Raw genomic sequence first — 23750 nt, forward strand, 5'->3', positions numbered from 1 at the left:
TTTGAAACTTCATGTGGCAGCCAATCTGGTCACATTGCAGGATACTTTTAGGAATAATATTTCTAAATAACACAAGAATCTCTGTATCAGGGTTTCTGCATCTAAATACATAAGCTAGTAAAAATTATTTATTCCAGATACATGTTACTGTCCAGTATCTAATATTTGGCATAAGCTGATTTTGTTTACATCATGAATTATGCTCTGCAAGTGTGGAACTTTTTGGTTTACTTGCCTTTATACAAGCAAGCTCCTCATGAAACAACTGCAGCCTATGTGTATGTGAAGAAAATGCAAAAAACTTAACATTAGCATGTGCAGTTACGACAATGGTTTAGATCTACAGCATGTACTCATATTCTTAACAGAGACGTTTGGGTATATATTAAAAACTGGAGCTTTTACATGCCATTAACATCTGATTTTATGGCTTCTAGCATGATTATGACTCTTGTGATCTTTTTTCAAATAGTTTTATTGTCATATTTTGAATAAACCCATGGTAAGTAGAGATCCTTTCTTCATCAAATGGACAGGTAAAATCTTCTATTGGTGTCAACAGCAAGGACCTATAGGAGCTTTTTATTTATCGAAGTGAATATTGCTTCAGATTTCTGAAACATCAAATAGATTTGTGTAAAGAAGCTCTTCAGGCTTTTTCTTCTTTCTGTTTTCCAGGTCTCTGTTACTGTGAAAAGTCCCTTACAAAATAGCACTTGGTACATCTTCCTTTTTGAGCTTCCAGAGTGACATTAGGAAGTTTCTGTAACGCATTTTTAATGTTTTTCTGCATCCTTAAGATTTTTTATCTTAATACTCTTAGAGTGTCAAACTGACCCTGAGGTGGTTGCAACTGAAAGCTAGCAAAAGTGAAATTCTAAAAAAAAAATAACCTTAGGAATGTCCTCCATGAGTTGCAGTTATTTTCATTAAATTAACAGGGGACTTGCCAGACTTCAGATCTTCAGGTTTTACTTTTGCAGAGGTTGAATGCATGATTATAATAGTTTCATTCTACAGTGCATCTTGAATTAAAATATTGTCCTATCTGTCCATGATCTGACAATCATTTTTGTCTTGTTTGATGTTCTCTTTAAATTGAAACTACAATCTATTTATGCTGTACAAAGATAAGTTTCTCTCCTACTTCTTGATCTGAAATCTCATTGGATCTGAACTAGATAATGAAAAGACGCTTGATCTTACACTGTAGACAGAGCTAAGCATATTCTCTGTGGTTGTTTGGGGTTTTTTTGTTTGGGTTTTTTGTTCTGGTGTTTGTTGGTTTGGTTGTTGTTTGGGTTTTTGGTTGTGTTTGTTGTGGTATTTTTTTTAATGTGTGGCAATGTGCAACTAGCAATATTTGCTTGGGACCTTGCTCTTTGGGATTGGGGGAGGGCTTTTCTCAAGTGAGAAGTTAGGTGATAAGGGAAATAATGGAGCTGTAAAAGTAAGATGTGAAGGCTCAAAATGCTGTCAAAACAAATAGGCCACTCTAGAAAACTAAGCCATCCTTGTGGGGATATTAAAGATGGAGTAAATAGCCTGGAGGAATCTGTCATTAGTGATTCTACTAGGCACCTTGATTATTAAGCCTTAAAACTGAAATACTGTGTGGGTGGAAGAAGAATTTTTGAAAATTCCAAGTACTATTTAAGACATTCGTTCAAGGTGTCTGCTTGGGCAGCCAGAGTGAGAAATCACTGTGTTCTGATTCCAGCTGAGTTTCAAAGCAATCATCAAATGTGCTGCTTCTAGATCTAGTGTTTAACTTAATCCATTAACAGTTCAATGAGAAATTTATTGGAAATGTCCTTTTTTTTAACTCTGGACTCTTCAGCTCTGATTAACTGTTAACTTCTGCTTTTTCTAACAGATCAAATGTCTAAAAGGCCAGAGACACTTCTCAGACCAACCCACTTTTGATGGGATTCACATTGTCAACCATTTCACAGGAGATGATGAATCATTTCATTCTTCTGATGAAGATTTTATAACTAACTCCATACAGGAGAGTGGGGTGAACTTTCATCTACACAGAAGGACTGGTCAGATGGCTTTGGATCACACAGTTGTAGACAGCAGTGACAGTGATGCTGAGGAAACTGCCCTTCAGACTGGGATTTCAGATAAGATGGTTTCCAAGCAGAGAAGAATGGAATCTTACTCTACTACTGTGTGATTATCACTGTGACTAGCATTGAGGGATTTCATACTTCTTTAAGGGTGAAGTTGTCAGATAACTGAAACTATTGTATCTGGTCTAGCCTGTGGTAAATATACACATGTACTGTTCATCTGCCTTCTCTCTTTGCCAAATCTCACTAATGACGTACCATTGCCAATAGAACAGGCTGGGAAGAAGTTGATGGATGACAGTTCTGACAGTATTACTGAATGTTCCTTGTTTTAGAAACTGCAAATATATCATTTCTTTAATGCGCAAGAACCATTTTTGCTGTTCACAAACACAGGAATTATTTTCCTCAAAATAAATTGCTGTTGTGCAATATTTTATGCTCTGAACAAATGTGTATGTTTTACACTGTTATCCATTTGTGATCAAGATGGACTCTAGTAAACCATCTGGTCATGACACATATATATATATATAAAATTATCTTATGCTTCTCGATTACTTTTGTTTTTACTAAAGTTATTGGATGCCCACAGAAGGCTTGAAAGAGGAGCCTTTGTCTGTACTACTTCATATATGGAAATAACGGTCACTAATGTCATAAAGGTGTTTTTCACCATTTTCACTTAAATCTATGTGCATCTGCTTTTGATGTTACTAAATAATACCTGGTCTGAATATATTAATTACCATAATGTTTATTTTGTACATATTTATATATCTACACCAAGCTGAAAATGTACATTACACCATTTTATATGAGGAATGTAAATGTTGCAATATTACTGTCTCTGGTATTCTAACAGGAAAATTAATTCTGTATATACACACTAGAAATTAATTACTAAATAAAGGCAAAACACTAAGTTTCAGCCTAGCTACACTAACAAGTTCATGTTGGAAATGCTTGTTCAAAACACTATTGACTGAAATCTTTTACCTTCATATATATGTAATGAAAATAAATTTTTCATGATTTAACAAGGTTGCAGCATTTACTGTTCAGTCACTTCTAGGCTACAGACCTTGGTTACTGCATAGTTAGTTACTTGCTGGCTCTAGATTAGAGTGCTAGTTCAAATAAGGTGAAAAATTATTCATGTCTTACAGTTAGTTCTAATGAACGCATGGTCAGTGCAGAAAAAATATGTAAGTTCACTCTTCTTACAGTTATATATTGCAGATCTATCTAGGAAATTAGCTATTGGTCCTCTCACCAAATAGCTGTGATGCGGCAAAGCAGTAGGAGCTGACGTGAGCGTTCTGCTTGCACATTATCCTGAAAATTGAGACAAGTAAAATGACCCTAGCTTCTTGAACAGAACAAGATATTCTGCTATGGTCAGATGACCACTCGCCCTCTCAGACACATTCTAGTCAAGAATATTCTTAATCGCAGCTATTATTGCAATCTTGCATAATTAAACAATCCTTAAGACATTTTCTAGCAATGTTTGCAACTGTTCTGTTAATTAAAAAAAAAAAAAAAGCCATGCACAAGTTGGTACTGAGAGTCAGTATGTATATTAACTGTCTTCCTAGCCATGAGAAGCAGCATAGTTATTTTAAACTGCAAAAGTGTGGAAGCAAACTGCTGAACACATCTGCTGGTCCTGTTAAGCATTTTCTTTACTTTTGAATGTGTCCTCAGAAAGAAACAGCACAACTGAGGGGATAACAAATGTTCAAAGAATGATAGGGAAGGTTGCAGGGAAGAAGCATATTCTGGGCCTCTCAACAGTAGTATCTGCTCAGGTGCAATCAAATTTAAATCTTAAAGCAGGTGGGTGATAAATTCCAAGTTACTGATTTCTGTGGCCCCTAACTTGCTTTCAGCATTTCTGCAAAATTCCTCACATCCTACCTGTAAATACGTAGTTCCCAGTATAGCCTGTGGAAATTGCCATCTCTGAGGTGGATTATTTGACTGATTCTGATCCCTGTTGGAAATTTCATGTATACAAAACCAAATCAGGAGCACTTTTGTTCATTAACAAGTAACAGTTATCATTTTTTTTTCTTTCCAATGAGCATCTGGTAACTTATGTTTGCACCTGGATAATTGTTGCCCAAGGGGATAGGGTGACAAATGTCTCCTTGCCTATCATCAATACCAGCTGCAAGTCTCTTTTAAAGGCAGTGTTCCATACTAAGTGGCAGGAGCAAAATTCAGTTGGAGAGCCATAAAAATCCTGTTTGAACAGTGAAGTGTTACGATTTTGCAATAACTGCCTTACTGTTCAAGTGATAGCAAATGACATCAGTTGGCAAGGTTATTTCCTGAACTTTTGTGGTTTTAAAGTATACTAATAGAATAAATACTCATACTGAATAACAGCATAAATAAAAATATCAAGGGAAAAACAAAATTCCTTATCCAACTAACTGCATCTCTTTTAGTGGTGAAGGTCAATCACTGAACATGCCGCAGTTTCAGAAGACTTAGTTACGCACAGAGTATCCTATGAAGACAAGCTGAGAGGTTGTTCAGGATCATCCTGCTTTTTCTGCAACTATTCTGCCAAAAAATGACTCTCTGCCTATGCATATTATTATCTGAATATGCACCCGAATAACCTCAGGTCATCAACAGCATAGATAATATATTTACTAATGTGTCAATAAATAAAACGTGCTAATTATGCTACACACCATGACCTCATTGGCATGACCTTTTAAGAAATATTGCCATTATCTTAGATGTGCTCTTTTCATGCAGGCTGCAAGAGCTCAATATGAATGCTAAAAGCATAAGGTAATAAAAGCACATAAAAACAAAAACTGAAGATTCTTGTATATGCAAGTGCTGCAGCTGAGAAGACAGGTAAAACAGGGAAGGGGGATACTCAGCTATATGCAGTTTCCATATGAATTACGTTTTATGTTTGGTAGTGAAAATGGTTCTGCTTTCCCAGTCTGACTATCAAACATCTTCACTAGCTAGGGAAGCCTCCATATTTACATTTTCTTATTTCTACAGGCTAAGAGAGTGAATATTTTAGGTCCTAATACCATTTATGATGAATCCTCTTTTTAATTCAGTAATTTCATTTCACATATTGGAAGTTTGTAACATCTCTGAAAAACTGGGAAAACTATTAGTTGGGAAAAAGTATATCTGTGAAGTTAAGAAACGTATATTACATTCACAGTTCAACAATTGTTTGTTCTCGTTGGTCATGTTTTTTGACAAAATACAGGCCTCATCTACATAAACATTCACAGATTAGTATTTTCCATTAAATCCAGTTTTCAACTGTATGTGCAATTCCTATATTATTTTAACTAAAATAAATTGCTATAGAAGTGAGTAAAAGAAGTATCTACATAGGGGTTTGCATAAATTTAACCAACCCACTTGTACTAAGTCTTGTACTATTCAACTTAATCAGTACTCAGCCATTTCATGGAATAGCAACACAGAAGGAATTGCTTGCTTCTCTGAGGTTTTTAATGTAATCACTGTTCTATAGCAGAGACTATGCTTGTGACTTAGTGAAACTTGATGCTCATACAACATTTATATTTTAAGTTAGAATGACCTAAAGATACGTTAGCAAAAAATCCACATTTTAGACTGGATGTGCTGGTGATTCCTTTACCTGTAGAGGCTCTACATAATGTAGCTCATTTGGGGGGAAGGCAGAGGATAAAGCAAATCCCCTAGGAAAGCCATTAGGCTAGTCCTGGAGGCTATAATAAAAAAAAAAATGAATCTATAAAATACAGGTTAGTACAATTTAAATGGAAACTACCATGTTACGTTTAATTATGCTGCCGCTACTCACTCTATGTGTATTGAAAGGGAAGAGGAAAGCTGTGAATCAACTAAAGGATTTCTGGGTTCAATTAAGTCCATTTTTGTTCGGTGAAATACTTTTATCAGTATAATTGCACCAACTTACTTTTTGTAATTCTCCGAGGGTTTTGGTCATTTGTGGTTTTAACAAACTAGCTCAAGGCATAAGAAAAATTAGTGAAATACATTTATGCAGTATCTCATAGAACCAGAGAGTCTAAATGATGGAATGAAAAGCACACAGTAAATTGACTTTCAATATAGCCTCTATATAGCATGAAGTTTCAGCATCGGAGCAGAGAAAACATGCTAACATATGCTTGCCTACAAGTATATGGACATTTATGACTAAGATGCAACTGCTAGATCCAAGATGCAACAGCTTAACACCCTCCCTTTCCAGGAATTAATACCTCATTTCAAAATTTTGGAAAACAAAATCAATGTGGCATACTCTTAGAATTGTATATTGTTGCATAAATGACTGAAATTTCTAGCATCCCACTACAATTTCTGAGATCATTTAATAGTCCACATTTTGTAAGCCGTTGATTGAACTTCCTCCTATTCATAATAGATGTAATAAGTTCTGGATCTGCTTGTTCCCAAAGCTGGAATCCCTCTTTTCATCCCAACCTTCAACACCACAGCCTCCTGTCACTTTCCGTCTCCAGCTCATGCTCAGTGATCATTAGTTTTCTGATCTGCTCTGAGAGCAGCCGAAATTAGTTTTGTTTCTCCAGCAATCAGAAAAATTACTATCAAAATCACTCATTAACGTCTCATATACTTAAAGCACGTGTTTATGCCACAAGGAGAAACATAAAGAAGCTAGTGACAAAATGCTGGGGGGAAAAATAAACAATAAGCAGGATATGTTAAAATAATTAAGTATTAAAAAAAAAAAAAAGAAGACACTTCCCAACAGAATGCACAGTGCTTCGAGTTCTAGCAGCTTCTCCTAGTGAAAGTGTTCTGGATAACTGTGATTTCGGGTTTTATCACTTTGAAGTGCATACCTTACTCAGGAGTCCCCCACAGAATCACCCTCTTTGCTGCCTTGTCCCAGTCCTGACTTCTACACACAAGAAATTTCTACTCCTCCCCTATGTACCAAGCAGCTAACCTGTCAATTCCCGTTCTTCAAATCCTTCCTCCTGTTACAAAGTGTCTAGCCACTTCTGAACACGAAGATATCATCTGCATCCCGTCACCTTCGGTGCCTTATCTGATGTCTTCTTAGCTCTAATGGTGGCATCAGGCAGCTGCTGTGAGTAGTGCAGTAAATTACATTGAGTAGCTCTTCAATCTTAAACACGACTAACACAGTCTTAAACACAATCCCTCCCTAGTTTAAGCCCCGTCTTTTGTTTATTTCTTCCCGTCTTTTGTCACTATGGGGTAATGGTCATGTACTTAGCATTGCATTCAACAGTAGCTTACCAAGGCTTTATGTTTAACTGAATGTCAGACTCTCTTTGGGGGAAGCATTAGAGTAGCTTTGTTGAAACCAATCCCGAGCCCATCACCCACACTTCAGATGAATTACTTCTCCCCACCAACTCAGGACCGTTGGCTTTCGGCTGTTTCACACTGGCACGCAGAATACTTGGGATTGTCACATAGCACTTGTAGTGTCACACGATGACCACTGCATACACAAGACCATCCTGAAGGTTACTGAACTGCGGCACATAAGTCACACCATAAACAAGAATAAGAGCTTAGTCCATTCACTTCTGCTCTGTATGCTGTTACTACAGATAGCACGCTCCTCTCGAGGGTGGAAAGAGCCTTGGGACAATGGCTGCCAGACGCTAAGGAGATGAAATTGCCTTCGGGCCCTACCTATGGATTGCAGCAGTTGCAGCACTTTTCTTTCGGTCCCTTGTTCTGTAGAGATAGGAACCCAGCGACACTTCTGAGGGGCAACCTCCAGGCAAAAAGGGCGGGAAGTCCACAAGATGAAAAAAAGCTCATGAACCGGCATGAGGCGGGGCCGACAAAGCCCCGGGAGGGGGAGAGGAGGCAGCGCCGAGGCACTCGCAGGTGCAGCTCTGGCCCGCGCCGGGGCTGCCCTGACGGCCCCTCAGGGAGGTGAGGGGGCACGGGCCGGTCCCGCCTCGCCCGGCCTCGCGCCGCCGCCCGCGGGCACGTGGCACAGCAGTGAGAGCGGTCGGGGCGGTGCGGCAGGGAGCTCCCCGTAACGGCAGCCTGTGCCAGTCCCGGGAGCCTGCCACGGCCCGCCCGGGGGCTGCTGGCCGCGCACCTTCCGCCGACAGAGCTAAACCGGCACAAGGTGCCTGTGGGAGCTTCGGGTCGAACTCGGCACGGCTCGGTGGACAGCGCCCGCGTTCCGCTTGTCCCGTCCTCACCGGCGGCGTAAAGCAAATCGTCCGCCCTGAGGAAACCCTGGGGAGGCACGGTGCGCTCCAGGCACGAGCTGGTTTTGTAAATCACGACACAACGGCGTTTTCGGACCCTTTCCCCTCCAGTCGTTTGGCGCCCCAGGAGCCGGATGTCTGCTCCCGGTGCCCGTGGAGCATCCCCCCTTTCATGAGAGACTATATGCTTAACTAAGCATTCCCTTGATTCACTCGTTTGATTTCCTTATTTTTGCCGAAGGCTTTTAAGCCGTGTGCGCAGCAGTAGGTGAGAAAGTGCCGTCCGCAGATGGGGTAAGCCTGAGGGGGCTCGGCGCGGTGCCTCCCGCCTGGCACGGACGCTCCTGTCCTGCAGCGCATCCCGCTTGTCGGCACACAGCGAGCACCTTCCGCGGGGGAACCGCCGTGCTGCCGAACGCGCAAAAGCGATGTATGCGTTTTGAACTTAGATGTCTAAAGACGAATATGTATTTCATTGTAACCAGGTCAGAATTGAGTTTGAGCCTTAATAGTAATTTACAGTAATGTTTTCTGTTGCTTTCATCACGCTCAGCCAAAGCGCCGTTTAGAAAGGTAATCGAAAGCCTATTAGTTCATCGTCCCATTTCAGAGGGAAACGAGAAAGACAGTTTTGCAAAAAGTCACAAACAACGAGTCAACGAAGACGCGTACACGAAATTACACCGAGTTGTTCTAATCTGGTTGTTTCTACTGACTCCAGCATTTATTTGTGATGCTGACGGCGTGAATGATTTTCAGAGTAATCAACCAAAGGCGTAGCAAGGAGACCGCGATACAGAGATGCCGTAAGTAAAACTGCTGTGCCCAGCACCAGGAACTTTCCGGCAATAATGAAGGTGTGAAGGACGATGTGTCAGTTGTGTTCTTCAACTTCCTTTTGTGTCACTGCTAGAGCATCACGAAAAGGTTGGACGGTTTTTCTCGTGGTGGTGCTTGCTTGCTCAGTTAGATTTTGGGAAGTCACGTTAATCCTATGTTCCACACGGTCTCACAGGCACAAAGTGACTATTTTTTTCTGTGAATACGTCGGGGTTGGGTTGGTGGTGAAAGCAAGCACCTGTTCGCAAAGCCAGCGTTCTTCTGGACGCGAGGGAGGCTCAAGTTTGCTCCTGCCTTGTCCAACATAATTTTCGGTCGTTTCTGAACGTTTAAATCTCGATTTGCTCGCTGCAGGGCCGTACTTCGGGCGCCCTACACTCATCGAAGTTACTGGTGACCTGAGGTGTCTGAGAGCGAAGCCCAGAACCACCTCAGAAAGATACTGCGGAGCTGAGCCGGATTTCCTGGTTGCACCAGGAATCCGAGGCTAGACCTGGAAAACCGTGTTTTGGGATCGGGGAGTGTGTGCAGAGCAAGACGAGCCTTTTTCTCTTTGCAGAAGGGAGCACGTTTCCCCCCTGCTCAATTCGGGGGTCCCCGCTACCGTGCCCGCCGCCGGTGCCTGCCGCCCCGGGTTAGCAGCCTGAGCACTGGCACGCAGGCGAGGAAGGCAACCGCTTCCCTCCCGCCTGGCTCCGCTCCTCTTTCGCCTTCGTGTTTGCATCGCTCTCAAGCTACACAGCCACCGTGCGCCGAGGAGGGGGGGTGATGGGGGATCTCGCCTACCCCTTCCATATTTAACCATTACCTAAATCCGAAGGGAAATGAGCAAACCTCTAGGCTTGGGGCTTAAGGTATTTTCAGCGCCGTTGGGCGTATTTATCCCAAAAGAGTTTTCCACAACAAGTTATTTCTAGCCTAGGGGAGGTCTCCGTCGCCCAGGGCCCTGTCTCAGCCCCGATTATGACGCCACGCACGGCGGCGGGATGCGCGCTGCCGGGGCCGGGATGCTGCGCGGGGCCGGCGGGGCCGGGCGGGCAGCGGCGCCTCCGTCCCCTGCCCGCTGCCTTCGCCCGCCTCGAGTCAATCTGTGTTTTGAATCTGTGACTTGTTCTCGTTGCGGAAGTTGAAGGGGATCCAAGAATAGTTCAGATAGATGTGTGTAATTTCTAGAGCAGAACCCCGAGAGAAATGAAACGCCCGATTCCAGAATGACACTTTGATGTCACTTCAGCGAGCCCTGTGAGGTGGAATACGGGAAGACATTTTCATTTAAGGAAAAACAGAGAGAAAGAGAGAGAGAGAGAGGAGGGGGAACAGTGCTGATTTGAGAGGCTTTGGCCTTTTAAAAAAAAATTGTTGCAGAAGCTCCTAACGCTCAGGAAGTGGAATTTGTGGTTTAGGGGGCCGAGCTCTGAAGGAGTTGAGAGAGACAGAAAAGAAAAAAAAGCCAACTCAGGCACCATTGCTCCTTAAAGGGAGACTAAATTTAACGTAACCCAAACTAGCAGACTGCGGCGCAAACCCCGTCTGCAGCCCAGCTCCCCTCACCCGTCCAGATGGGTAAGCGCTCTTACTTCGCCCGCCTCGCGTGGGCAGCGGGCGGGCCGGGGCGCGGCGGCCGCTCTGCTCCCGTCCCCTCACCTCACGTCCCGTCACCTCAGCGCCGGCCCGCGCGCGGCCTCGCGCCCTCACAGCAGCGGCCGCTGGCGCGCGCGGGCCCCGCGTGCCGCCAGCAGCGGCCACGCGCGCGAGTGCGGCCCTCAGGCCAACGGCCGGCGGGAGGAGAGAGCAGAGAGCAGCGCCGGGCAGGTGCCGCGGGGCAGGTGGGCTGCGGGACTCGCCTTCTCACGGGCCCGGCCCCCGCCCGGCAGGCTCCGGCCTTGGGCGGCGGGGCGGGGGAGGCCGGCGGCGCTTCCGCGGCGTGGCTTTTGGAGGGAAAAACGCCGCGCCGGCAGGAAAACACGCGGCGCTGGCGCCCGGAGCCCCTCAACGGCTGCGGCTGCCGTTGCTGTCGGGAAGGCCGATGCGTTATCGGGCCGCTTTGATTTCTCGCCCCTCGCTCGCTGCCAGCCCCCGCTCAAGGATAAACCGCGGCGCAGGTGGGCCTGGGCAGTAACGCTCCCACCCGGCCGGCGCCGTGCCCGGGGGCGGCGCCTCCCCGGTGGCGCGGAGCGGCCCTGCCCCCGGCGGGCACAAACGCGCCGGGGCGTCGCGGTGCAGCCAGGGTCAGCGCCTGCGGGGCAGCTCCCGCGTCCCCGCTCGCGGGCTCTGCTCTGGCCGGGGCAGGCAGGGCCGAGCCCCTTTCCTCCTTTCCCCGTTCGCAAACCTGAGGCCACTGACGTGAGAGGTGAAACGGAAAAAAAAAAAAAGAAGGCAACTCCCCGAAGTCTCCCAAAAGAACGAAACAAACGTGGTTTAATCTCGTGTTTTGCGAAGTGTCAAGTGTTACAACAAAGGCAGCCCCCGGCGCTGGACGGGTTCGAGTGAACCTCTCCTGCCTTCCCGCGAGGAGCAGCCTTGGGGCAGCTCTGGTTAAGCCGGTCACTGTCCTCCTTATCCTCCTCGGCTCCCCGCAGCACCCCCCAACACACAGGAGGTTTCCCACTTCGTCTCTACCCCCGCCCCGACTTTCGGTGCCCACAGCTGCAAGGTGCCGCGGCGCCAACAGCTGCGGGCTGCAAGAGAGATTCCGTTTTATTCGTTTTCGCGTTATCGTGGTTCGCGCTGGATGGGTGAATCAGTCCCTCCGACAGCAGCAGCCTCTCTGACGTCGGGTTTAGGCTGTCAGGTTTATAACGACTCTCCCGCCCGTCCCGACAGTAGCCCTGCCTTGGCCAGCCTGCTTTGGGTGGCGGTGACCGATAAGCCGTTTCGAGGGTGCGTTTTGCTAGCGCCGCTTCTGCCGCGGTTGCCGGTGCGGGCGCAAACATGGAGGCGCGGTGCGTCCATGCAGCCCAGTGTGGCCGCGCTCCTCCGGAGGGACAGCGGTGCACATGACCGCCCCCCCAGAGCCCTCAGGCCCCCGCTCGTGCGACAAACGTTGCCCGGCCGCTGCTGTTGCCTCTTCCCCACGATCCGGCAGCCGCCGTCGTGCCGGCATCCCTCCTCCGACGGGCCGGGCACGGCTAGCCGTCCGGCTGCCGGAGCGTGACCGGGGGCGGTGGGAGGCCGCGTAGCCGCGCTCCGGGGAGGGTGGCGAGGGGAGCGGGACCGGGGGCGGTGGCCCGAGCCACCTGCGCGCCGCCACCTGGCGCGCCGCCCCCGGCGAGCGACCCCTCCCGGCCGGCGCCCCCGGCCCTCACCGGCGGGCTCGGCGCCTCCTTGCAGGTCGCCTCCCCGCCGCCGCCCCGCGGGAGACTCGGGGGTGACGCTCGCCGCCCGCCGCCGCCGTGCCCGGCGCTTGGAGAGGGAGTGCGGCCGCGCCGGCCGTGGCAGCACCCCACCATGCCGAGGTCTTTCCTAGTGAAGAGCAAGAAAGCGCACAGCTACCACCAGCCCCGCTCCGCCGACGAGGACTACAGCCTGCGGCTGGAGACCGTGCTAGCCCAGATCTGTGCAGGTAGGAGTCCCGCGGTCGCAGCCTTGCTTGCGGCGGGCAGAGCCCTCCCGCCCCGCATCACCCCGCTGCCAGCGGCACCAGCACCGGCCGGTAGCTGTGCGGCCCCCCGGCACCGCAGCCCCCGCGGGACGTCGCAGGGGCTGGTGCGGGGCTGGAGAGAGTCCGGCAGTAAAGCTTGGTGGGAACGGAGCCGCCGCGGGATGTGACTGGCTCCCACTGCCGACCCTCACTGAGGAGTTCCCTCTCCCTCTTTGCCCTGCAGACAGCAAGATCCCCGAGGACACGGGGCTGTGCCGCACAGTCCTGCCCGATCCGGAGCCTTCCCAGGGGCGCTTCTCCCCGGAATCCCACCTTACCGAGGCTGCCGATGGCACCTCCGAGTCCGCGCCGAGCTGCGAGGGCAGCGTCTGTGACAGGGTGTCCGAGTTTGAGGATTTCTGGAGACCTCCCTCGCCCTCCGTCTCGCCAGGTAGGGCAGGGGAGAGCAGCCCTCAGCGAGGGTCCGGCCGGGTGTCTGTATGGGTGCCGAGGGGCAAAGTCTCATGGCTGGGCACTGCAAATCTGTCCCTTCCACTCGTTTTTGGGTGGTCTTTTTCGGGTTGCTTTTCCAGCCTGTCTCCCACTGCTAAGGGAGCAGCGGGTGACAGGCTGTGGAAAAGTTGTGATGCCATCGGCCGTTGATTTTTTTGTTTCTGATTAATTGCTAGTGGCAGGCTGGTTATGTTCTAAAGGTCTCAGCATTTTCCTACAGGGTCCTGCTACTCGGAGTTTAGATGTTTTTTTTTGACACAGTAAAAATTTATACGAGGCTATCTATATAGCTGTAGTAAACAGCATTGACTTTGTGTTTTGTACTACCTGCTATGTGTTTTCCCTAACTCCCTTTCAGGTTATTTCTTGTCTATAAAAAGGATCTCTCTCTCACTCTCACCCTTCCCAACTCCCCCTTTTTTGTTTTATTTGCTTTTCTAAAAACGTATTCGTAAAAAACAGATGAAAATAATGACGGTCAGATTTAAACACCCCAAATCCAGGAAACTCACACTTATGGCTGCAGTGCCTGTCTTTAGCTCCCTCGTCCTGCCTTTGATGTGGTTGGAGCAGTGGGAGATGCTGTCCCCAGCCTGGCGCGAATACTTATCTCGTTTAAGAATACAATGGTGTCATTTTATAACAAAATATATATATATATATATATATAAACCCCACCTTTTTTTGCCTTGGTTAAAAAGTGACAGCTGGAAAAAAAAAATTGCTGTCTTAGTGAAGGAAAAATTGTCTCAGCTTTACCGAGAGCAAGATGCCAGCAAACGAATATTTAGTCCTGTTTCCCCACTGATTTTAGCACTTTGTCTTTATAGCGTCCTTGCATATCAATGGCTGGTTGTAATGATGTGGGTTTGCATTTTTAAAGCCTCCCTGTCTTGTAAGAGTCCTAAAGCCCTTTGAGCCCTTCAAAATGCTGCCCAATATCATCACAGTCAGCCACGGGACAGTTTCAGTCTGTGCAAAGGACAGACGGGACCAAATACAGCAATGTATCAGTCTCTCTTTTGCTAATACTTCTGCATAAAGTGTAGCAATGTGTGCAATTTTTATTCTAACGAATACGTCCTTCTCCTTCCCCAAATAATTATAATTTCTGCACGGGAAACAGACCATTTTCACGAGGTGTCTAAAAAACAGAAGTAAAATGGAGCAGGTATTTACCAGAGCTGCTCTGCCTTTTCCTTCCTCGCACTCCTTTCTTCCCCCGCTGTGGGACTCATTAGCTCCCTGTCAACCATCCAGCTACCCAGGGCAGGTATCTTTGCAAAATAAGGGTGACACCCCCAGATGAAGATTTTTTGGAGGGAGTGGGGGAGGCCAGTGTTGGGACTGTCTGATCCCACGCACGGGAGGAACAGAAAGGTAAGAGACTCCAAGTACCATAAGGAAAGAGGTTTATTAAATGAACCTCAGTGCATTGAGAGAGGTTCTGTTACATTAATGATGAAGGCAGTGGCAGCAGGGTTAGATAGTCGAGTTTCCTCTCACAGCCCCCTCAACCGCTCTGCCTTCCAGCTGCTTTGTCACATTCATCGCAAAGCTGAAATTTGTGCCTAGGTCACTTCTGCAAGATGCACTGGTGAGAGCCTGGATTTCTATGATTGTGTTTGTCTGGGTGGGGCACAGGTTTTGTGCTTTGACAGGCAGTGCAGATGAGAAATTATGTTTCTAAATCATGCTCAGGGCAGGTGCGGTGAGTAGTATGATCACCCCCTTATTCCTAGAAGTGAACGTAGGTGCAGGTTACACTTCAATACACAGTGAAAGCCAGATTTCAGGTTTCTTTGAGTGCTGTGCTGCTGATCCAGGCGGGCATGCACAGACATAATACCTGTTAACACTCTAATACGTTGTTGACTCCATCAGTGCAAATCACTTTGTCATTTAACCTCACTTTCTACGTGTGTCTGTAATCATATGTGTTTGCATATACAGAAGGTGCCTGATAGCTCAGTGCAGCAGTTTATTAGTATCTCTTGATAAGCCTGTTGATGCTGCAGTCTTGAAGAGAGGTTTTTACTGGCTAAAAACGAGTTTTGCAGAGAGTGTGGTGTTTTGTGGTCTGTGGAGGAGGACACTTGAATCTTTCTTGGCTGTGCATATCAATCTGTTGCCAACCATTTCAGACTGAGTTTGCCTTGCCTTCAAAAAAGACCATTTATGTTTTTTCTCCCAGAAGTGGTCTATATAAATGCTGCACAGAATTGGTAGGAAGAGGAGGGAGAATCTGTCCCTCCCTTCTCACTCCTTGGAGGCCTAGAAGCTGTGGAGTAGAGGAGAGACAGACACCGAAGCCCCCTGCAGTGTGGCAGAGCAGGGTTTGCAGGTCACCTTGACACTGGGAACAGGGCTTGGATGGCTTGAGCTTGGATGGCTTGAGCATGGTGTGAGTGGCTCATCTGCACTTGTGCTTGAGAGGTCTCCAAAGTGTGTGAGGTGATGGAAGGAACACTGCACGCAAACTGATCTGTGGTGCAATGTTTACCGTGTCCCATGTTGCCAATTCCAGGGGCTCAAAAATCAGGTCAGCCTTCCCTCTTCTCACTCAACAGACTGGCTTAGAAATCAAGATTGTAAGTAATACCTTGTGGATATTCAGTTCTAGCGTTTACGTTTTCATGCTTTTCTTTACAACCTGGGCTAGAAGTTGACTATAAGAAAAAAAAAAAGTTGAACAAGCAAACAAAAGGAAAGCTGAAGGCCTGATGAAATCATGCAGTTTCAAGAGCTGGGGCTTTAAGATAGTTTTGAATCTTGTGATAAAATCGTGAGAGATGGCAACACTGAAACTGGATGCAAAGACACAGGGTAGATGATGTGACGCTGACCACAACTTTGCAGTCAGTGCAGAACAGGAAAAATCATGCTCAGCACCATGTCAGCTAATTTGATTTCATCGCTCTGTTCAAATGTCCCAGTTGATATGTGCACATACGTTTCCAACCAAAAGACTGCTAATTTCAGTGGAAAAATTTGAGACTATTAACCTCTGAAATTATGTGAAAGATAGGAAACAGTCAAGTCATTCAAAGTTCAATTTTCACCTCATTTCTCACTCCATTCTGTAACTCTCCATAACCATCTGCCTATCCAAATGGATAGCCTGACAGATCATGCCTTCCTTCCCTAGCCCACCTCTTGTTTGTCAAAGGTTGAGAAAGCCATGGGAGCTGCGAAACTGACAGGAATGAGAAAAAGCAAGAGAGCAATTGTAGGTGGACATGTTTTTGGGTAAGGGAGGTTATTCTGGAAGCCCAAGTTCTAAAGGATGCCAATATCTCTGTGAAGCATCAGCACTTCAGCAGTTAACTGATTCATCTTTTCATTGGCTCACTGAAACATTTGTCCAGTGGAGACATTTGACTCTCCCATTGCTGCTGCCTGTTGTGATGAAGAGTGAAAGCAGAGCACCTCAGGCATTAATCAGCATCTTTGGCTGACACAGTTGGGGTCTGGTACCTCATGTTCCCTGCCCAACTCTGCTTTCCTCTATACGAGGCTCCCTGAGCATTTGTACCTTTAGATGCTTATCTCAAAGGCTGCTTTGCTGCCATTGTGTCAGACTCTGCTATGGGCCACCCAGGTGTGATTCATCTTGTGGTTCCCACTGCCCTGGTCATTGTCAAAGGTGAGCCTCTTAGAGCCAACTGAAGCCATCTGAGCTTGTCCTGGTGGAAGATTGCTTTGATTATGACTGCTAGGAAAATCTTTTCAACTTTTCAATTTTTAATGTGGCCTATACCGATGATTTTGCAAAGCTCTGCTTTGGGTGGACTCAGTTTCTTTACTTGGAGAAACTCAGAGCAATCTGAATCACTCATGGTTTTATTTAGATGAGGACTCATTTATTTTTTTCTGAAAAAGTGAGGCATGATATTCAAGCACCTCAGAAGCTGTTCTCTGTTTCAATTATGCTGTAGTATAGTTATGGACAGTTGTGGCATGAAGTTGAGAGACTAGATTTGGGCATTAAATTGTGCAACAAGCAGTTTTTAGTTTTGTTGAATAGGTGAATCTCGGCATGCTTGCTCCTTCTGGCACCTCTGTAATGTCATATATATATTATATGGATGTGTGGGATCTACATCAGAACTCAAAGATGTGGACTGTCAGCTTTGATGCCCATCTTGGGACACTGAGAAAGCCAAACGCAGTTGCAGACTGGGTTGTTTAGTGTCTCAAGAGTCAGATCAGTGCATACACACCTGGGCACCCAGAGATGGAGATAGACAAAATTAGTGGCTGCTTTAAATAATCTGTCTGAGACAGCAGGTCAGTAGGTAGTCCTGGATGCACAGACATTGCCATACAATATGACATGTCTCTCATTAGAGATGAAAGGGCGACCATAATGTGAAGTACGAGGTTCTGGCTCTGGACTCAAGTCTGAGTGCTGAGATGACTCTGTCTTGTGATACTGCCTGGATTGTGAAGTGCACTAATTTCCATGCCCTTTTGTTTCTGCAGCCTCGGAGCGATCTGTGTGTCCGTCCTTAGATGAAGCACCCCCCTTCTCGGTGCCCTTCAAACCGTACATGTGGAACAGCCTGGGTGGCTCTGAGCTTAGGCACCTTGTGCAAAGCTACAGGCCCTGCCCAACGCTGGAGCGAACCTCAGCCCTGGGGCTCTTCTGCGAGCGAGGCTCCGAGCCTGCCCTCTACAGTGCAGAGTGTAGCTCTTCCCTCGGACTTTATGGTGACTTCAGCTCCACAGCCCCAGGGCTGTTTGAGCGGCCACCAGCAGCACCACCCAGACTCTATGCCGAAACACAGCCTGGGCTGCAGCAAGAGAAGGGCCCAGGTGGCATCAAAGTGGAGTCAGACCTATTGTGCCGCCCATTGCTCATCAGCACTGGCTCTTACAAATGTGTCAAGTGCAGCAAGGTAGGCATCTGTTTCTCCCGCACTGGTTATGACTCTTCTCTTTCTCCTTGGTGAGCCTGACCGTGTGTGCTCTGTCCCCTCAGGTCTTCTCCACACCGCATGGCCTTGAGGTACATGTGCGCCGCTCACACAGTGGCACGAGGCCCTTTGCCTGTGACATGTGTGGCAAGACCTTCGGCCATGCAGTCAGCCTGGAGCAGCACAAGGCTGTGCACTCGCAGGTGAGAGCGGGGCGGGCTGCCAAGGTGAAGGTCCAAGGGCCAGGGCCAGCTACTTGCCCTGGCTGGTTCTGGGGAGGCCATCACAGGGCAGTAGGCGGGCATCTAAACCGAGAGGAAGAGAACTTGGTGGGCTCACAGTGGGTAGTTGTGGGTGAAGAATATGGTGGCAGGCAGAGGAAAGGGTGGGCAGCTAATGAGCAAAGGAGCAACTCAACAAATAAAGAACACAGGCTTTGTGTCCATTCCCCAGACCTTGCGTGCATCTGTATTAAGCAATGGGCACTTTTGGCACTCCAAAAGTAACAGATAATAAATAATAAATTTTCACTTTTGAAGCTGGAGGTTGTAATGTGGATGTGGACTGTTTTTAACAGCTAAAGCAACTCCCTGTGCTGTTTCTTTTCAATGCAGCTCTACTCATGCTTTCTTCTCCCCTCCCCCAAGAAGTGAGTCTTCCCTTGTTTGTAGTCATTGTGTCTGTGCAGGGAACATCTGAACGACCAGTCAGGTATAGAGCACAGACTTCGCCCGTCTCGACACCCTCTGAGTCACACACCAAAAGAATATGGTAGTTAATTTTGGTAGGAGGACTTGTAACATTTTCCACCTACTGATATTGTGCCATATTTCCCCTTCACCCACCCACTTGACCTGGCATATCTTCCTTCTTCAGATTGGCTTTTGGAGGATAGAGTTACAGCCATGTTTTTTTCCTGTTTTATTTACAATTTCATGAGTGTAATAGCAGAGCTCACAATGAGTGAAAATATCACCTGTTAAACAATGATGAAAAGAGCAGCACTGCTTATTATGTCCATGGAGGGGACAATATTTCAGGAAGAGGACATTAAAAGCCAAATAATCTAAGATGATTGTATGAAAGCATAGCAGGAAGAGGAAGGTATGATGGCAGTTAAGGGATAGAAAGAACAGATGACTTATCATGGAAGAAAGTGGTAGAATGAGGCAGAGGAGAGAGACAGCAAGATCTTAATGCATTTATTTTGATATGTTAAAGTAGTAAGCCAAAAAGCTGTTTTCCCTAGGTGCTCTAAGTACCTTTCACTTGAATTTTAATGGAACTACAAATAAGGAGTTAGTTGTTACCTGCCAGCAGAAGTCAGCCTGCCACAGAGATTTCCCAGGAGGGCCAAGCAGACCTCAGCACCCACTTCTCTGTGCACAGGGGAGAGGTGGCTTCTGCACAGTGCTGCTGCTATTTGGCTTTCCACAGGAGTGATCGTGTCTTGGGCCCCTGCTGAAATGTGCCTGTGGATTCTGCCCAGTTGGTCAGGGCTGCTCCCACCTGGCCATTCGTGCCAGCAGGAAAAGCTGTTCAATTAAATTTTTGTGAAGAGCAATGCACAGCACTGGAAGAGGGTGCGTTATCTTTTTTATCGTGTGGTGATATCATGCCAGTGTTAGCATCTCCACAGGCCAGTCCAGCTCTCTGGAAGGGTGTAAGTGCTTGCTGAGGCAGAAAGGGAAACACTGATGGGCTACTGAGCAGTTTGTTGCTGGTGGGATCGTTGGTGTGGTGTAACATGTGTGTGTTTGGGCTCCTCTCTCTGCAGGAACGCAGCTTTGATTGTAAGATTTGTGGCAAGAGTTTTAAGAGATCTTCTACTCTGTCCACCCACTTGCTCATCCACTCAGACACCCGGCCCTATCCGTGCCAGTACTGCGGGAAGCGGTTCCACCAGAAATCTGATATGAAGAAACACACCTTCATTCACACAGGTCAGCCCTGCAGCTGCTGGTGTTCAGCCCCAACTGTGAGAGCAGGTCTCCGAAAAGGTCTCTTGGCAGTGGTCCACTCCTCCTCAGCTGGATCAGTACATGCACCTCCCCATACTTCTCTCTGTCCTGCTGCTTTTCATGCTATCTGAGCTCTGCTTGTGCAAAGGAGGGTGATTTGAATGTGGTTTCATGAAAAGCAGCTGCAAAATAACCCAAATCCTCGCAATCCAATCAGTGTTCCTTTAATAGGATCCACCAATGTTTATTCAAAGGGCTTTTGTGTAAGGGTATTATATTGATGTAGCCTTGATTTACAGCTGAGGTCCCTGGAAAATGACAGGTGAATTTGATTGCAGCATTTCTTTTTGCAGGATCTACCAATTTACAATAGGTACAACAGGAACCTTCTCCTCTAGATCAAATACCAACTGGAGGGCCTAGGGTCTAACTCTTAGTCTAAATATTTGTTCAGAGATTGTCTGCTCTTCCACCCAGACTTTCTGAGAAATGACTGCAGTTTGATACAGAATGGAAGGAGAGGTACAGAGTTCTCAAGTTTCACTGTTAGTAATAAACATGGAAACTAATAAAGTGCAGGTGAATCATTGAAGGAAATTGTTTTAAAAATATAATTCAGTCAGCAGGCAGGCTTATCAGAAATCTTTAAAATCTTGCTTTTCAGACCTGCATCATTAACTTAAAGTAGAAGCAAATGAATGATGTGTGAGGTACAGAAGCATTTGTAGACACGAAACAACAGCGGGTACTGGCCAAATCCAAGGTTCATATAGCCAAAATCCTGTTTTCTGATGGTGACCACTAGGAGATATCAAGGGTGATGCCTAAAAATGGCAAATACGTAGAAAGATGGCATTATATGTAGTGCTGTTTACTTGTAACTTTTCTAGATGACAAGCAGTGAACAATTAATGTTACTTATAAAGATTTTCCACCAGATGTTTGCTGGATGGAAATGAACTCTTTAGGAAGGAACACAAAAAGTATTTCTGTAGTAACTTTTTCAAATGAGGCCTAATTAAGGAGAATTTCAGCAAAATTCTGAATCAGTCAAAACCATTATTTTGTTGTGAGGTCAGAAACTGTGCCGGGGCTTTTAAATTGCTAATATAAAACCAGGTCCTTAACTGAATTGGGGATCCCTTTCATATGCACAACATGCTTGTGAACTGAGCCTCCAGCACATTTCATATTATTTTATGGCTCTAAGAATCTGATCTTCAAACATGCAAAGAGTTTGTTGCTCGAGCTGAAGTCAGTGGGGTCTGCAGGTGAAAAGCCACTCTGAAAATCAGGCTTGGTTTTTGTAGTTGGGTTCTCTCTTATCAGTTGTTTGATAATAAACAGTATGAAAATGCACTGAGATCCTGCTCACATGGAATGGGACCTTCCTTTTGGGATAGATCATAGCTCATGGGGTTTGGCATAACAACCCCCATCAATCTATTCCACCTGCCCCTATGCTGATGCTATAATAATCGATGTTAGGTGTTCAGCATAACCTGGGGGTCTTCCTGCATGTTCCACTTGCTTCTAGGACACAAAGCCAGTTTAAAGCACACAGAGTCCGTGCAGCCAAATGAATTCACAAGTTATGGTGTCCTGACAGCACTCTGTGCTTCAGGCTGCTCCCAGGACTATACTGGGCCGATGGAGGTGCAGCCAAGTCCAGGCCTGCTCAGCTGCAGTGCAGGGTCAGCTAATGCTGTGGAGCTCTCCATTGCATGTTTTTTTATAAGAATGACTTCTTTGGTAATCACACAGGAATCCCTTTGATTAGCTCCAAGGCCCAGCGTGCATTTGCTGTTTGCTCAGGTCCTGCGTAAGCAGCATGTTGCTTCTTTCACACCTTCTCTCTGTCTTTCTCCCACCTTCTGTGTGCAGGTGAGAAGCCTCACAAGTGCCAGGTGTGTGGAAAAGCTTTCAGTCAGAGCTCCAACCTTATCACCCACAGTCGGAAGCACACAGGCTTCAAGCCCTTTGGCTGTGACCTGTGTGGCAAAGGCTTCCAACGGAAGGTGGATTTACGGAGACACCGGGAAACACAGCATGGCCTGAAATGAATTCCAGCTGCAGTACAGAAAGCACCTACAACACTATGAGAACAGACTTCCTTGGCTCTCCCGCTGGACCCAAGCCCTGTCCTAAGCACAGACTCTGGCATTACCTTCCTGACCAGGAGCTTGGAGAGAAGTGGACAGGCCCAGGCATTGACAGCTCAACCTGCATGACTGTGAAAGCGAAAATTAAACGCTGGGGTCTCTCTCTTCCCTTCTCTGTTTCTGAAATAACACTGGAAAATAAGCCTGTTAGATATGAAGCCTGATACTCCAAAGATGGATAATCTACCAAATACCTGAAGCTGTAAAATATTTTTCCCGTGGCCGAGATGAATCCCCTGAAGTTTCCAGTAGCTTGAATCACCTTGCAGAGAAACATGAGTATAACGGTGTTTACATGGTAAGGACAGAGAGCCATCAGCACATGGTGCAGAGAGCACTTGCCTTGGTTGAGTTTCAGTGCTAAATGGCTTCACTCTTGGTTTCCTGTCAGGAAAACCTGGAGGATCAGGACTGAACTATGTGGTTTGACATCTCACTTGTTTTTAAGCAAAGGTACTAGCTTGGACCTGATCCTGCTCTCACTTGTTCTGGTGCAAATCAGGAGCTGCATTAACAAAGAGGCCCTTCTTAATCTCCGAGAGCCATCTCTTTGTGCAAGGCCTGGCTGTGTGCATGTGTTTGAGGCATGGGGGTTACTTCTTGCTACATCTGCTGGGGAGAAGGAAGCTTGTGAAAGATGTGGAAAAGCCAAAGCACAGAGTTATGCCTTATAACTACAAACCCATCCAACAAGTGATCCTGACTGAGGAGGGCAGGAGCACTGAGGAGGCAGAGACTTGCTGTCCAGAACCATTACTGACTTCGGTGTTCTGGCTTGTTCTTATAACTGGAAAATAGCTACTTAATAGCATCATTTGTATATTTGTTTTTGTTTTTTTTTCAATTTTTAAAGGGAAACTCAGCTGAGATGGGCAGGAATCATAAAAGTATAATTGACTGAATTTGCCTTAAATGACCCTGCATGTACCTCAGTTAAAAAAATGCTGGTTTTACTTTGTTGACCGGTTTGTAAATGTCCTTATTAAGATTTTATGGAGTGTCTTATGTTTATTGGTACATATTTATTGGAGTAATGTTTTAAGTTAATAAAGTATTGAGGATGGTCCTGAGTGATTTTTATTTAATACATAACTTCAGCACATTTGTGAATGTCAGCCATTACGATATACCCCAGTGATGGTCAGGGATATGGCATTCGAGGAGATAATGCAGGCACAGCAGAATTTGTGCAAGGGCTCTGGTGGTTAAGGAACACAACTGCCATGTTTATTTGTCCAGCTGCCACTGATTTCAGTTAAACACTTCACACTTTGGAAGACTGGGGTATGCTCTGCATAGGCTTATCACCATGAAAGGGTTTAGAGAGGAAACAGCAGTTTTAAATGTCCGCTTTGGAAATTTAGACTGTCAGAAGTCCCTGCTTAGCCTAGGAGGAACTTGAATGCCCTCCCACAAGATTAAATGTCTGTGCCGGGGAGGGAGTTTGCAGGGACA

The 23750-nt window shown here is 46.4% G+C and overlaps 2 protein-coding genes across 4 annotated transcripts in view; both read left to right on the forward strand.

Moving 5' to 3' along the window:
• EVI5 (ecotropic viral integration site 5) overlaps positions 1 to 3123 on the forward strand; it is a 79666-nt gene extending 76543 nt beyond the window's left edge. For all 3 annotated transcript variants that reach the window (XM_082052272.1, XM_082052273.1, XM_082052271.1), the window contains one exon: positions 1877 to 3123. In XM_082052272.1, coding sequence (XP_081908398.1) covers positions 1877 to 2182 — 306 coding nt within the window. In that variant the 3' untranslated portion in view covers positions 2183 to 3123. The remainder of the gene's footprint in view (positions 1 to 1876) is intronic.
• Positions 3124 to 10554: 7431 nt separating this feature from the next.
• Positions 10555 to 23361, forward strand: GFI1 (growth factor independent 1 transcriptional repressor). Its single transcript, XM_082053748.1, has 7 exons — positions 10555 to 10723; positions 12491 to 12722; positions 12985 to 13191; positions 17739 to 18154; positions 18238 to 18375; positions 19950 to 20115; positions 22018 to 23361. Exons 2-7 carry the CDS (start codon positions 12608 to 12610, stop codon positions 22194 to 22196), a joined length of 1221 nt encoding a protein of 406 aa, XP_081909874.1. The 5' UTR covers positions 10555 to 10723; positions 12491 to 12607; the 3' UTR covers positions 22197 to 23361.
• Positions 23362 to 23750: the final 389 nt, after the last annotated feature.

The sequence above is a fragment of the Streptopelia decaocto genome (genome assembly GCF_964273445.1).
Source record: "Streptopelia decaocto genome assembly, chromosome: 5".
Taxonomy (NCBI): Eukaryota; Metazoa; Chordata; class Aves; order Columbiformes; family Columbidae; genus Streptopelia; species Streptopelia decaocto.

Coding starts and splice junctions, on each gene's coding strand:
- GFI1 (XM_082053748.1), top strand. CDS start 12,608: ATGCCGAGGTCTTTCCTAGTGAAGAGCAAGAAAGCGCACAGCTACCAC. Junction 13,192..17,738: donor CTCGCCCTCCGTCTCGCCAG/GTAGGGCAGGGG, acceptor TTGTTTCTGCAG/CCTCGGAGCGATCTGTGTGT. Junction 18,376..19,949: donor ACAAGGCTGTGCACTCGCAG/GTGAGAGCGGGG, acceptor CTCTCTCTGCAG/GAACGCAGCTTTGATTGTAA.